General features: G+C 52.7%; 1 protein-coding gene across 3 annotated transcripts; it reads right to left on the minus strand.

The window, feature by feature from the left end:
- Positions 1 to 6,046: 6,046 nt before the first annotated feature.
- Positions 6,047 to 14,836, minus strand: LOC102090381 (cytosolic 5'-nucleotidase 1A). Of its 3 annotated transcripts, none has more exons than XM_021299480.2 (7): positions 14,694 to 14,836; positions 11,819 to 11,877; positions 10,922 to 11,089; positions 10,428 to 10,557; positions 9,726 to 9,848; positions 8,471 to 8,649; positions 6,047 to 7,920 (listed from the first exon to the last, which is right to left on the minus strand). In XM_021299480.2, exons 2-7 carry the CDS (start codon positions 11,861 to 11,863, stop codon positions 7,618 to 7,620), a joined length of 948 nt encoding a protein of 315 aa, XP_021155155.1. In that variant the 5' UTR covers positions 11,864 to 11,877; positions 14,694 to 14,836; the 3' UTR covers positions 6,047 to 7,617. The 3 variants fall into 3 exon arrangements, with proteins under 3 accessions (XP_021155155.1, XP_005499289.1, XP_021155163.1); XM_005499232.4 differs by lacking the exon at positions 14,694 to 14,836 and adding an exon at positions 13,691 to 13,861; XM_021299488.2 differs by lacking the exon at positions 14,694 to 14,836 and adding an exon at positions 13,691 to 13,815 and having other exon boundaries at positions 11,819 to 11,874.
- Positions 14,837 to 15,449: the final 613 nt, after the last annotated feature.

Here is a 15,449-nt window from a genome sequence, read left to right on the forward strand (position 1 = left end):
TTTGAATTCCAAGGGATTAAGGGCAATCTTTGGTGTTAGCAAAGCTGTTATGAACAAGCCTTTGCTTGGGCTTCGTGGCAGCAGGGCTTGTGTCTGCATCCAGAGCTGCTCTCGCATGAGCACAAGAGGGTCACTGCTTTCAGATGTGCTTCTCTAAATGACTTACATGTCCTTCACACTGGTGAGCCCAGATACTTCCCAATGGTTTATTGGGAAAAAGGTAAGATGGGGCTGTGTCAGGGAACATTACAATACTGATCCTCACCTGGGTGCTTGCAGGATGGAAAGGGACCAGAGGGCTTATCCCCAGAGCATTTAATCGTAGAATCATAGAACAGTTTGGGTTGGGAGGGACCTTCAATGATCATCTAGTCCAACCCCCCTTTGATGAGCAGGGACATCTTCAAATAGATCAGGTTGCTCAGAGCCCCATCCAGGCTGGCCTTGAATGTCTCCAGGAATGGGGCAACTACCACCTCTCTGGGCAGCCTGTGCCAGTGTTTCACCACCCTCATTGTAAAAAATTTCTTCCTCATGTCCAGCCTGAGTCTCTCCTTTAGTTGAAACCCCTTGTCCTACCGTAACAGGCCCTGCTAAAAAGTCTGTCCCCATATTTCTTATAGGCCCCCTTTAAATACTGAAAGGCTGCAATAAGGTCTCCCTGGAGCCTTATTTTTTTCAGACTGAACAACCCCAACTCTCTCAGCCCTCAGGCCCTTTGATAATTTTCATGGCCCTCCTCTGGACCCCCTCCAACAGGTCTGTGTTTTTCCTTGGCACTGGTGGTTTTGGAGCTGACACTGCAGTGCCTGTACACCAGGGGACTCGTGGCCCCAGCAAGGAGCCAGGATTTCTTCATCCGGGCTCCCTCAGCACATCTGTGGGATGTTTGCCCTGATATCAAGGCCTTGAGAGGTGCAGCAGGGTTGTTTAACCAGGAGCTAGAAGCACGTCTGGGTATTTATAGACTTGAACCACGAGAGTTGCACCTTATTATCTTCAGTGGATAGACTTGGCATGAGCCTGGGCTCAGGGGGTTTTACACCTTTTTCCCTGTTTGTGGAGCATGACCTGGAGTGCTGCGGCTGAGGCATCTGGAACAGGCAGAGATGTGCGAGAGATGGCCGAGAGACCTGTCCCTCCTCACTCCTATATCTGGCAGGGTGGATGAACCCCTTTCCTTGCTGTTCTGTCTCCCTGGACAGGGGGTGAGCTGGAGTGCTGGCCACAGCAGCCACAGCCATGGGTGTGGGGTGACGCGCCCGTGGGAGCGGGCGATGCTTTTGCAACCCTGATCCCTGCCGGAGAGGATTCCCAGAGGGAGGTCGGATGACTCAGCCTCGGCGGCTCCTGCGGGGAGTGCACCCCAGCCCCAGCCCCAGGAGATTAGGGTCCTCTCTGTAGGTGATGCCAGGGTGTGCCACTTGCCCTTTGCCATGCAGATGGGGACCTGACGTCACGTAGTTTCAAACACTTTGTTTTTTGGGTGGGCTCTTGCAGCTCTTGCAGTCTGGCAGCACTCTGGCAGGGATGCTAGGGCAGCTTCCTTCTCTTTGCATTTGGCCATGCCTTTGCCTTCACCCTTTCCTCCATATTTGTTTTTATTTATTTAATTTATTTGTCACAGTGGTAGCTAGTACCCCAGACTGTAATGACCTGAAGGGCAAGGAAAGCTCCGGCTCAGAAACACCAATTGTTTTTTGGCCAAGAGGTGTTAAATGCAAAGCTGCAGGTAGGATTTCTAGAGGATGAATGTTGTCTTCAAGTTCAGAAAAATGTTTTCAGTATTTTGAAGCTTGTTGCTAAAGGAAAAAAGAAAACTATTCTTCAATCTGAGCTGAGCAGAGCTTACAGGTGTGCAAGCCCAGGCAGGTCTGGTTGCAAACACCCTGACTCTGGGGCCGATGCCGGCTGCTGCTGGATGCCGCTAATTAGCAAGGCCTGATTCACCGGCCCCAAGCCCCTGAGCAAAGCGGTGGTAACTTTTTCCCGGCACAGTGCCAGGATCTCGCCCACTCCCAACACCACTTCCTAAACAGATGTAGTCTGCAAGGCAAGGGTGCATTTTCCAGTGGCACTGGTACATCCCAAATTACACCCTTTTTCTGGGTGATACCTGCAAAAGCAAATCTGAAGGTGCTTTAGTAACAGCTCTGGCTGACGGGAAACTTGGGAGCAGGGGAGGGATTTCACTGATCATGGCAAAGGGACTCATCCAGACTCTGGCCACCATGTCCCAGTGCTGCAGGCACTGGGGGAGATGTCCTGGGAATCTCAGGTGGTGGCAATTCCTGGTCTGTCGGTGCCGGCTGGCTGTGGCTGGTTTGGAGGTAGAGCTGGCTGACAGCCTGCTTAAACATTCTTTGGCTGCCAGCATGGGCTTCCGTGACCTCAGGGAGATACTAAGTGGAGTTGCAAAAGGCTTAGGCTGGGTGGTAATTGTTCCCTTGGTGTCTCTCGCACCACAGACCCTGATCCTAGTGGCAGGTGAGCGCAGCTCTCTGGTGGCCAGGTGTCACGGCTGTGTGTCATGATGGGCAGAAGCCCTGACCATGGCTTCATCCCCCATGCTGTTTACAGCAGCCTTTGAGCATGGGGTGCTTTCAGCCCAGTGGACCTTCTCCATCATATCCTGCTCTTCAAGCCTTTCCTCTGGCTATTTAAAAAAAACAAAAAGGCTTTCTGCAGCAAAAGGCTTATGGTCTTTAAGCCTGTGAGCTGCCTTGATGTCTTGTTTAGGGCTTATTCGTACGCTGCCGTGCCTCGCCTAGCTGCTGCCAAACACAGCACCATTTGTCCCCACATCCCACACACTCTGTGGCCCTGCCCAAATCCCTGCCACCCCTGTGCCTCTTGCCTGCACCTGACTCCACTTGGTGTAGGTCGTCCTTCCGCATCCCCCAGCCCATCCTCCCCCATGGCCAGCGACACGCCTGGCACCCATCTCAGGGAGGAGGGGACCTGCCTCACCCCGTCTCCTGGCCCTGGCTGCTCCTCAGGGTGTTTGCCTCACCCAAGTTATTTTGCAGCAAGCTGAAATTGCTGGGGATGGGCAACAACAACGCCGGCAGGCATCAGCAGCAGGCAGCGTGACCGGCGACTGACGGGATGGCGTGGTAAGTGGCAGTGATGACACCAATTCAACAACTCCCACGCCAGGATGTGATGAGGAGCACCGGGACCCAACTCACCTTGTCGCCCACCTTAAGCAATCCCTACCAGAGGCCCCAGGGCTGCGCAAACCCAGCTTGGGGCAGGGGGTATCAGTTTGCAGGAGGTATCCTCCATGCACAATGCCAAGAAGTGCCTCCAGCCTCATCCAAGCATGCCATCCATCTCATTTTCTTCACCAGCTCTAGATGCTGTTTAATTATTTCATTTAATTTCCAGCTGAGGTTGCCTCAAGAAAACCGTCATTTATGCAATTACTTCTCCTCCATGTGACAAAGCACCAAAGCAATTGAGTTTTCTGGTCCTGGGAGGAGGGTGGGCTTGGAAAGATGAAGGTCAACACCTCATGATGATCCAAGGATTGGCTTAAAATTGCAATGTGTTTCCATGGAGTGGGAGCAACCACCCAGCTCCTCTTTGGTGAATGATTCCTGACCTCCTGGGGCAGGTGCTGCTCAGTTAATATGCCCATAAAGGCTTTTAAGCCCCACCTATTTATTGTCACCTTTCTTCTGAGCACTGGCTTCACTTGCTGCCGCAGCTAGCATTTTCCAACGTGCCTGCCTGGGGTTATGATCTTGAACCCATGTTTAAGCACCTTGGCAAACACAGTCTGTGGCTTTGCACACCCTCTCTCCAAGCTTCTGCGCGTAAAACACCTTGTTAATAATTATTTGCAGCGTGGGACTTCATATCTCAGCCTCTCTGGCTGTGAACCTCTGAGTTTTTCCCAAAGATCTCTGCCACTGGGGTGGTTTACGGTTAAGTGAAAATGTGGAGATGCTTGACCCATGCTTGTGGCTGAAGGCGACTGTAGGTTATGGGTGGAGGGAGGTGCGGGTGCATCCCTGGCAGACACCACAGCTGTGCCCAGGTCCAGCAGTCTCCAGCATCCTCTCCTGCTGCAGCCAGGAGACAATAAAGCCAAAGTACTTGGACATTGCCAATGCAGAAGTCTGTTAACAGCTAAATATCTGACAGTCTTCCCTTCCTGCAGCGCCACCTTTTCATAAAAAATTCCTTTCTTTCTCATAGTGCTAAGTTGTTTTTTTTTTTTTAGCATTGCAACTCTGACTGGTGCAGTGAGTGGGGGATTAAGGGCACACTCCTGGGCAAAGGTCTCCTGCATACTTCATGGGACCAGCTAGCTGCAGACTCCAATCCCTGGGGTCACGCGTCACCCCTGAAACAAGGGCTGCTTGTTTGGCACTGCTGGCAGGGCTGGGTACAGTGCAGGAGGCAGCCACCTACCTGTGGCTGAGCTTCCCTCCCCACACAGGGCGGGTGTCATGGGGGTGTCCCAAGCAGTGGTGGGTCAGTGCTAGGGGGAACTCCAACCCTGTGTGGGGTTGCTGAAAAGCAATGGCTAGAATCAAGTGCAGGTCCTTGGGGTCCCCTTTGGACCTCTTTGCACCCCTTTGCATTCCTTTGTTTCTCTTCCCAGAGTGGAAAGCTGTGAAACCCAGCAGAGCTCAAAGGGAGCCTGTCCCTGTGGGTGACATGGTGGTGTTACCTGCTCCTGCTGTGCCCTGGTCCCCCAAACCTGAGGTAAATTTTAGAGAAGCATCCTGAAACCAGCCCTAGCACCAATCCCCCTTTGGGCTCTAGCTGCAGCAGGAGACCCCTGGGCACCAGCAACCCATTGAAGGAGGGAGATTGAAATGCCAAGACCCGAGGAACATCCCAAGCATTAATTAACTTATAGATGTCTCCAAGTCAGAAACAACGTTTGCCCTTGCAGCATGGGGTGAAGCTGCAGTAGTTCTTGCCAGAGGGTGTTTTTGATGCTCCATCTTTGGAGCAGGGCAATAAAGAGCAGTTCTGACGCTGCAAATTTGAGCAATGGCCGAAAGCAGCTGCACTTGGCCCCATATGATGCAACCCTGCAAACCCTGAGTTTCCTTCCTTTTTTCCCATTTTGGGCACATTTCGCCCTGTCATCCCACTGTGCTGACAGTGCTGGAGGAAGGCACGTGGTGCTTTCCCCCTGCCTCAGCAGCTCACATCCTGCAAAGGCTCACATGTGCCTGCCCCAACCACCCTTGACTCAGCAAATTCCCACTCGGCCAAGGCATTGACTGAGATCTTGCTGGTGTTTGCCAGACATTGGCAAAAGCGATGGGCCAGAGTAGCAGAGGGTGTCCAGGACTACTACCAGTGCCACCACTGCCAGGTCCATGTTGCCACCAAAGCAGCCAGCCATGCACCATGAGCAGGGCTGGAGATGGGTGCTTGGATCCTTTGCACTGAGCCTGGTGGTATCTGACCTGCATAAAAGTGGGATGAACACCTGTACTTGCTCACCGGGAATGTTTTGAGCATCACGTAATTAATGTTTGCTCAGTGACTGAGGCTGACAGGTACTTAGTGTTATTAGCGAATGATGAGTAGCTAATGTTGTTGCTGTTGTTACCTCGAGACATCTAATTTCAGCATCTGGACTGAGCGAAAAGGCCTAGGGCCAGACTGCCAGTGCCAAAACCTTGTTGGGCTTTGCATCTTTGGAGATGGCTTCCTTGAAAAACTCTGTGCATGGGCATGCCTGCCCTGCCCTACCCTGAGTTTGGCCCTGTGTGGTGGTCATGGTGGCAGGGACAGGACCCATGCCAGTAGCACAGGGGGGTCAGCAGCTCCCCTTGACAGAGTGAGATTTGCAGGGGCCCCCAAGCCCAGGGTAGCAGAAGGGCATAGGTTTGGGGATGCAAGAAACTCAGCAGACAACTAATCCAAAGCCCACTGAAGGTTTCTTGTGTACTGAACCCAGCTCAATGCGTACATATGATACTGGATAAAAGAACCAAATGTCCATAAAGGAGAACCAAGTTATCCCATCCTTCCTCCCATGCTGCTGAATGTGGGTGTGAGGGACAAGTGCTCACATGGGGATGCTCATTTATTTATTTATTGGGGAGAAAAAAGCATTGGCGAGTGACACTTGTGAAGACTTTAAAGAAAAATTACTTTCTCATTGTGCTGAGATTAAAAAAACTAAGTCACCATCCTCTTTATCTCCTCGGTCCCTAATCCCACTGCCACCCAGCAGGCACTGGCCCAAGCAGCCAGTTTGTATTTTATTATGAAGTGGCTTTGGGAAGCTCCTGGGGTTTCCGGGCTGCCGTATCCCCAGGCAGCACAGTGGCCTCTAGTGGCAACTGCTCGCATCTAGCTCTGGGGAAAGAAACCTGCAAATGAATCCTGGGGCACTGCTTGCTCCCCAGGAAAATTAGGAGCAGAGTCCAAACTGCTGGAGGAGAGGCACCAGTGCACAGTGCGTGGCTTGGTGCCAGGCAGGCTCCTGAGCACACCCATAGACCCCATAGGCCCTGAACAGTCATACAGAATCACAAAACATTTGTGGTTGGAAGGGACCTCTGGAGGTCATCTAGTCCAACCCACCTGCTAAAGCAGGTTCACCTAGAGCAGATCACACAGGAATGCATTCAGGTGTGGTTTGAATGTCTCCAGAGGAGACTCCACAACCTGTCTGGGCAGCCTGTTCCAGTGCTCCAGGACCCCTACCCTTGCCCTCCTCCCATGGCCCTGGAGACCCACTGAAGCTCACGCCCAGGCACCCAATCCTGCCCTGGCCCCTGCATGGCTGGTGTTACAGGCAGCCCCTCTCTTGTGCCCTCTCCTGGCAGGATGCTGGAGCTACATGGCAGCTCTGTCCCCTGGATGGAGCTCAGACTTGGGTTGCAGCCTTGTCCCTGGGCCATCTCCTGCAGGTCCAGGAGCTGAGTGTCCTACAGGTCTGGGTTTCCTAAGGGCACTTTGTGAGCAGCCTGTATGCCTAAGGAAAGGTGACATGTGCTATAATCTCATCTATAAGGGGGAACAGCTTGGGCTTTCTTTCTTCAACCCGGTCACCCATTTCTTAAAAGTTTGTAGGTCCTTTACAGCTTTGAAGTCTTTCTCCCTCTGCCGAGTTTGGCTGGAGCTGTCTGAAGGACTTGCTAGCACATCGGCCTCCAAGCTGCATATGTCTGGTGAAGCAGAGACTTGAGGGCTTCCTTTGGGCAGAGGTCCTGGGCATAAACCTTGGAGACTGTCTGTGCACAGCCAAAGCTAGCATTTTTAGTGCTTCGTTTCATGCTTCCTTTAGTTCATGTGGGGCAATAGTTTCATTTATTTCTCTGCAAAAAAGTCCCTAGCTCCTACTGGGTAGACAGGTGATAGTCCTCAGTGTCACAGCAAAGGTGTCCTTCCTTCCTGGAGTAGTTGCATTTATTGGCTTTATCCTAAGGACTAAAAAACCTCATATCAGGAGCAGAAATGAGCATCAAGTTGAGCCTGGTAGCCTGTGCTCTCATGCAACGCTCTTGTACCCTTTCCGTGAGGCTTGCTTGCTGCAGGTTAGGACATCCTTCCCTCTCCACCAGCAGGTTTGCCTTCACCTGGCCCAGTCCTTTGTGTTGCTGAGAGGGAGTTTTGCCAGCCTGCAGCCCATCAGCAACAGGAAGGGACCCAGGCAGAAGGTACACCCACATCTTGAGCTCCATGTATGTTATGAAGGCCATCGTCAAAGAAAATGTGGGGCTGGATCTGGGCGAGGATGGGGCCCTTGGGAGCCCCATCCATGAAGAAAGCCTCATCAATGGCCAGACCCCACTCCCGGAGCGTCTTGATGGCTCGGATGCCCATGTCCCGACCACTGCGGGCAGTCACCAGGTAGGTACGGATGGGAGATTCTTCCTGGCTGAACTTCTTGCGTATCTTCCCAAGGTGCATGGCAAAAGCCTTCAGGGGACCCTGGAAGCACAGAAAGACTCTTGGGAGTAGGTGGGAAATAAAGAGACATCCTCTGTGCCTGTACAAGCTACTTGTTCCTGTTTCAGGGTTCCTCAGGGCTTTGCAGAACACAGGGACACCTGTGCGGTGCAGGATTGGGCAGTACTGGAACTAGTGCTCTGCGCTCGAGTGTTTGGGAGGAAGGTGAGTAATGTGGTATTCACTCTAAACCCTAAGTGACCAGGAAGGTACATTGCAGTGAGCAGTGCCTCTGGGTCTGAGTTCTCTAGGCACTTGCGCAGCAAGAGGTCCCTGCCTACAAAAAGTAATCGGAATTAACTACAACCCTGGATATTTGGGAGCTGATGCTCACTTATAGGAGACATTGAGCCAGAGCCAACTCTAGAGGGACTCTAGATCAGCCCCACAGCAGGGACCAAGTGGTGGATTCAAAGAGAACCTGTAAGGATTTGAGCTTTTTTGGCTACCCATGCCAAATCCCACATGGCAGAGATGCTCATGGTGGGTGCAGAGCCTGGGGGTGCCCATCAAAGTGAGGTGGTTTGCTCACCTCTCCCATGGGCACGGCCTCCATCGCCCGCTCATACTGCACTGCCCCCTCCAGCCCCTGCTCCCGGAAGACCTGGTCTGTCTCGTCGGAGAAGAGCACAGCGTCCCCATCAAACACCACGCGGAGGGGGGTGCTGGGGGCCTGCACATCCTGCTGGAAGACGAGCGCTGCCGAGACCCCTGTGAGACAGAGCAAGGTGAGGGTCAGGAGGGACACGCCCTCCTGTGGGCAGCTCAGCACAGCCAGGTCCTCCCCATGCAGTGCATCTGCTGTGGCCCCATCCCACACCACAAATGTTGGGGTCTCCAAGCCAGGGGGCTTTCTGTGGAGGTCAGCCCAGCCTTTCTAGGTCTGTGTTATCCCCACATGGGGATGGACAAGAAAGTGCTGCTGATCAGAGACTGACGTCTAGAGAGACACTGAGGTTTGCTAAGAGATGATGGGTGGTGCAGGCATGAGCAGCCCACCTCTGGGTGCTTGCTCACCCTGCCAAGTCTGGCTTTAATACCCAGATTTAGCCCTTCGTGATGTGAGTAACAGGGACTGGCACCTCCACTTGATTGGGGCAATTGGCTTAATTACAGGTCTCTTCCTACTAGCTGCTCCCTGCCCATCCTCATCCATGGACCCAGGCCACTTGTCAGTGCAATGACTCTCTTCGAGGAGGCTCCAGGAATGTGCTGTGTAGCAAAGGAAAGGCCAGGCTGCAGATGGCTTGCTTCTGACCTTGAAGGACCTTGGCCAGCTGATGTGCTCACACCCAAGCAAGTTAATAAGGAGGTGATTAACCCCATTAGAGCTGTTGGGGAAACTGCACTCCCTCTGATCCAGGTCAAGCATGTGCTTACATCTATCACTGAGTACATTGTAATTCTGCATGTACCAAGAAAGCAAATTTCTATAACATCCTCACAAAAGCCCTGGGAATTACTGATGCACTCTCATTGATTCAGGGATCAGCAACAGGCATTTAAATGTCACAGAGGGAATGACCAGCCCATGGCAGAGCTACAGCCAGAATTATGCATCAAGCACTCAGTGACTTGTGAAGGCATCTGAGAAACCCTAGTGTGTTTGCAGGCTACCAGCGGGGACAGAAGAGAGAACTGAACTGTTCAGGACTGTGCTGGTAATCATTGTGCCATTCATCTCCTTGCCTCTGTGAAAGCACAGGCTCTGGTGGTGCCTCTTGGTACTGAGCTGCTTGGGGTAAGTGTGGTGGGTTTGGGGATGTGGGACGAAGGGGAGAACACACCTCTCTGGAGGGCATTGCAGACATCTGTCCTGTCAGCTGAGAGGAAGAGTTTGACGCTGTGAGATTTCAGGTACTGCGTGGAGTCCTCATCGCTGACGAAGCAGAACTTTGAGATCTCCAGGCCTTTGGGTCAGGGGATGCAAGCAAAGTCTGTTATGGGGCAACATCCTCCATCCTCCTCGCAGCTCCACCTTCCCTCATTGCTTTGCTGCAGAGCTCAGGGCATTTCATTTCCCAGTGCTTGTGTGAGGAACCCTCCCATATTCTTGCTGCATCTTCTTGCCCTATTATTCCTACAAAACTGCAGAATGCAGTTAAATAGTCCCTTCACCCCTCCCTTAAATGAGCCTTCCTGACAGCACTCAGGGATTTTTTTTTTTTTTTTTTTTTTTTTTAAGAACTCTGTTTCTTTAGGAGCTGCCTGAGGATGCCCAGGCCGTGCAAAATTCTGCCAGACCCCTTGTTACAAAGGATATAGCCGAAGGGAGCCAGGTTCTGCCAAGGACCCTGTGTGCTGGGTGTGCTCTGGCACCCTGAGCAAGGTGCATGGGACTGGCAGGAATCGGGCTTGCTTCTGAAAGAACCCCTTCCTTTCGCATCCCCTGGCTCTGTACTTGCCACTGATGCTCCACTGTGATGCCTTATATGCTTTGCAGCCTCCCAGGGAGAAGCAACTACCCCCAGCGGTGGGGTCCACCTTACCGTAGTGCTTGGCGCTGTTGACAATGCGCACGCCGCTTTCTGGGCTGTTGTTTGAGAGCACCAGGATGTCAAAGAGGTTTTTCTCTGCTGGGTTGCTCTCCAGGATCTTCTCATTCACATACTGTGCTGCCTATGAGGTGAAGATGAGACTCTTTTGGAGGGCTTTGACAGGGCTCTATTACAATTGAGAGGTGAGTGGTTTGTGCTGCATATGTCAGCTATGGCAAGGCTAGCAAGTTATGGAGAGCCAGACAGAGCAACTATCCTGCAAAAAACATTGCCAGGAGGACAGGGAGCAGGATACCCCACTGCGGGGAGGTGGCTATATGGGACTGGAGAGGAGCACAGGTATCTATGCCCAGCAACAAGACCAAGAGGCCAGGACAGGCACACCTGCACCCCATGAAGGAAGCTGAGACCTAAAGCTGGGAAAGCTGAGCTTTCACCCCATCCTGCAAGTGTCTGCATGTGCCCCAGCCAGGCACGGGGCTCACCTGGATGAAGGCGAAGGCTGTGCCCGGAGGCAGGAGCTTGTCCTGGTTGGCCTGCTGATGCCTCGTGTACTCCTCCTTGCCTTTCTCCAGATAGAGCTTGTGCTCCTCCTCTAGGTCAAAGATGGCTCTGGTGGTCACTGCAATGACCAGTGCCTCGCTGGGATCTTTCTGCGGGACAGGGAGGAAAGAGGGGTTGGAGGACAGCAAAGAAGGAGCTTGGGGAGGTGGGGTGAGCAGAGGGACAGAGGGCTCCACTGACCAGGATGATGGGGTTGAGCATTGGAGACACCACCCATGTGTCATGGTTCTTGATGCCAGAGGGCCTTTAGAGAAGAGGTACCAAGCCCAATTTTCATCTTCAGGCCACCAAGGATGGGGCAAGCAGCTGTGAAACCCTAACCTGTCTAGTGAGTGCCATATGCTCTGAGGACAGCACACACCAGAGGAGGTTGTTTCATAATTTTGGTGTCTGTGGGCACAGCACAGCCATGGTTGCCTCTTTATGCTGAACTGAGCATTGCTGGGTTCCTCTGTAGGTATTAGTGGTTTTACCCTTCATTTTTGCCTGCTCTGGAGAGCCTAATAAAGTCTCTATATATGTACAGAAGCTGCTGCTTTCTCCCTGGCTGCTCCAAAGTGTAAGTGTAAGCAAATGCACCCATCCTGTCTATGCAACTGGAGGTTCAGCCCTGCAGCCTCTTCCGATGTGGAAATCACATGGACCTCATTAGGACCAGGTGCCCAGCAGCCCTGGGATTCACCACTTCTGCTGAAAACTAGGCATAAGCAATTTGGGCCAACACAGCTCCATGTTGTGGTGTATCCTCTCCTGCAGTGGCATTGCAAAACTTGCTTTAGAAATACAGGATGTGTGTTTTGTAATGAATAACCTTTTACCTGTTTCACGTGGGTGTTTATGACTGTGCTTTCGGGCTCTGCCATCTTCGACTTTCCTCCTCAAAGAGAAAATATACAATTAAACTGATGCATTATAGTACAGCCAATCTGGAGAGAAGGAAGAGTGGAAAAGAGACAGAGGACATCATACCCATCAAGTGGAGCAGCCCAAATGAATCTGCTTCTGCTGGCAACAGCTCTGCCCTGAGAAAACCTAGTCTAATATGTCCAATTAAATATGATGAAAAAGTGGCTTTTTAACCCGAGATCACTGTTTCCCTGTACCCTCCAAGAGTATTTTTCTCAGGAGGATCTGCTGAAAGTGGTTGTGGAGCTCTTTTCCCAGAAAAATAAATCTGCTTTTATGGACCTTAAATGGGGATTAGAGATTGATTTGGTCTAAAAATCCAAAAATAGGTCAGGTTTTATGGGTAGGCTTCTGGTTCACATCCTCTTGCCTTTCTCACTAATTTTTTCTGTTTGAATGGTGAATTTGTATTCACAAATATGCAAATTCACTGATGAGCAGTTCATTTGCAGCTGTTAAAGGCCTGAATAAGTAGAGATGAGTGGTGAGGGCTTGCATGCAGGATGGGACCCTGCTGATGGGGCTGGTCTGCTCCTCCAGAGCCCTGTGAGCCAGCCAGGCCCACACTGAAGGTCTCAGTCTAGGCTGTGCTAACCCAGGTCTGGCAGATGAAAGTCACCGTGGGTTACATGGTCTGCCTGTGCTTAGCAGCTGAATAAGAAATCACATTTATTTTCGTACAGCCAGGTCCTGCCTGTGGTTTTGGTAACCATCATGCTGTACACTTTGTTTCTATGCACTAGTCAGTGTTGGAAATGGACTTTTAGGATTCAGCCTGTGGGATGGGAACTGTTCCCATTCCCACCAAGGGGGATGCCATGGGGATTATTTCCACCCAGCAGCTCCCACAAGTACACCGTGGGGTTTCTCTGGAGAGCAGGGGCAGCAATGACTGTTCTACACAAATGTGCTGGGAATAGCAAGAGGGTTAAGACCTCATTTATGAGTTCATGCCCTACCTGATTACTGGCTTGTGGTGCTGTGCAAGCACTGATGAAAGCTGGCATGCAGTATAAAAGGCAAGTCAGGGTCTCTAGGAAGACTTTCTTTTGCCCAAATTTTCTTTAATTCATTTTTATTCTTATTCAGGGGCTATGCAAGGCATTGTCTGGGCTGGTAGGAAATGCACGTGGCTGCTGCCAGCCCCAGGAGCTGGGGCATTGCCAGGGGGATTGATGCTTGCATGTGCACTCCCCAACTGCTCCTCGGGTGGAAAGACCCGCTGGCAGGGCTGGTCCTGCAGCCAGGCGTGCCTGGAAAGCCAGGAGATGCTGAGCATCTCTTTGCTTCCTCCATCCAAACCCCATGCTGGGAAGGGGTCTTCTCCAACAGAGCAGGGCAGATGGTGGCAACCACCAGCCAAGATGTCTACAGACAAGGGTCTCCTGAGCAGTGAGAAGTTTACCTCTAACCGAATTTCAGCCAAGCACTCTTCTAAAAGTGAAAATGAAATGAGAGGAGGCAATGGAGCTGAGCAGCCCTTCCTGGAGGGAGAACACCACCTCTAATTTCTGCTCTTGTCGTTCCAAGTGTCCCAAACCCAGCCTGACTTCTCCTTTCCATCTACCTACCTCTAATAACGGCAGTATTGTTTACATACAGATATGCACACAGGCACCCATCTCCGCTGCAAGCCCCCCCATGCCCGCAGTGCGAGACGCGCAGGAAAGCGTCGCAGGCGGATGCTGGCAAGTCCGGCAGCTCCACCTGCAGCTGCGGACGCGGAGCAGCTCCCGCTCCCCGCACACACCGGAGCTTCGCTGGAGACAAAAACCCAAACTCACCGCAAGCGCTGCCTCCACTCCCGGCGCAGCCTGTCTGGTGGCAGCAGCCAAACTTTGCCCAAGACGCCGCCGTTTATATTTCCCCCTCCCCGCGCTGGCAGGAAGCTGGAGGAGCCAGGCGGGGTGCAGCTCCGCTCCCCGGGCTGCTGGGATGTGTAGGCAGCGGCGGGGCTGGCGCCGTGCCCGGGCCAGGCTGCATCCGCAACCGGCATCGCGCCGGCGGCTCATGGCTGCCGGGGCCGGCCTAGGACACGGGCACGCTCTGGGGAAGGGGCTCAGGTCCTGCTTTTTGGGCCTTTTCGGAGCTTGTGCTCAGTCGCCACTCGCTACTCACAGGTGCTGCAGTGGTGTCTATTTCTGTAGCCATGGTACTTACAGCGCACTATCAGACCTCTGTTTTCCCAGCCCTCAAATACATAATTGTTTTGACTGAAAATATAGGGGGATCTGTTCAAGAGAGGCTTGCAGATAATGCAGGTGTATGCAGGGAGCTGAGCCAGGGAGAAGGGCTGATGCAGATTGTGGCAGAGTGCAGTGGGGACTTGCCATATTTGTAAATTTACTGTAATGTTTTCAGGTCCCCTTTCCTGTCTTTTCTGGAGGCTGCCTGTTATGTACTGCAGGGGTGATTTTTGGGCTGGGACCTTGCTCCCCTGGGCAGGCTGTGCAGCACCCAGCCCTGCAAGGCTGGTGCTAGCCAGGGGCAGAGGGCTGACACAGAGGGGTGGCAGCCATCCTGCAGCTCTTCTCCTGCCCAGACGGGGCACATCCCTGCCCCAGTGCTGGAAGATGGACCAGAGCAGCAGCCTCCTCAGCCTGGCTCCTGCCAAAGAAGCTACTGATATGCTCAGCCTTTAGCATGTATGTGTAAGCCCCCTTTCCCTGACTGATTTTATTGGGGATGTTCCCTTTTCCCCTGCCCCTTTATGTATTTTTCCTATATATCCTCAGGGACTGCCAGTTTAGGGCAAAAAGTGTTTTGGCATCTACACATTCCTCTTACCGAGGTTTGCTGCAGCATCATCTCCTGCTCCTGGAGATGATGCTTTTCCTCTGAGCAGCAGGAATGCAGGGTGCTTCCACACAGGGCTGTGTTTCAGGTGGCTGAGAGGCAGCCCCAGCACCTCTTCCACGGCTGGGTGCCCATTGTGACAACACCTTGGTGGTCACAGGAAAATCTGGCAGGACTGGTGAGCTGGGGTAGCTGAGCAGAGCTGGGACAGGTCTGGTTTCTGGGGTCTCTCCCATCACATCAGTGTCAGCCACTGGTCACCTGTGGTAACACTTCCTGCTTCTGGCACTGCCCCAAATTCTTGGGCTGACTTTGCTGAATTGGCAGCAAGCAACGGAAGTGTGCAAACATAAATTTAATGAGACAGGGATGCCAGTGAAATTGCTCCTGGCCATGTTCCTGGTGCTGGTCTAGTTGGTGCTGGGGGACAGAGCCACCCAAGCAGCGGCCTTTCACCCCATCTGTCCTCCCTGCCATGTTGGAGCTGAGCATCTCTGTTCATCCCCACTGCTGCACACGTTTCCCAGGCCCTCACATGGTGCCCCTGGGAGCCAATGAGCTGGGCTCCCTGGGTGCAGAGCTCCTCTGGGATGGACCCGTCCCCTTGCAAGTGTCCATCCCCTTGTGCTGAGTGTCTGCAGCCACATGGTCCAGCCCAGCATCACTGCAGAGATAACTTGAAGAAGCAAATTTGCTGGGCTGCAGAGCCTGGCAGCGATGCCCACCAGCTTCTCACAGGCAAGAGGG

This window comes from Columba livia, chromosome 5 (genome assembly GCF_036013475.1).
Source record: "Columba livia isolate bColLiv1 breed racing homer chromosome 5, bColLiv1.pat.W.v2, whole genome shotgun sequence".
Classification (NCBI taxonomy): domain Eukaryota; kingdom Metazoa; phylum Chordata; class Aves; order Columbiformes; family Columbidae; genus Columba; species Columba livia.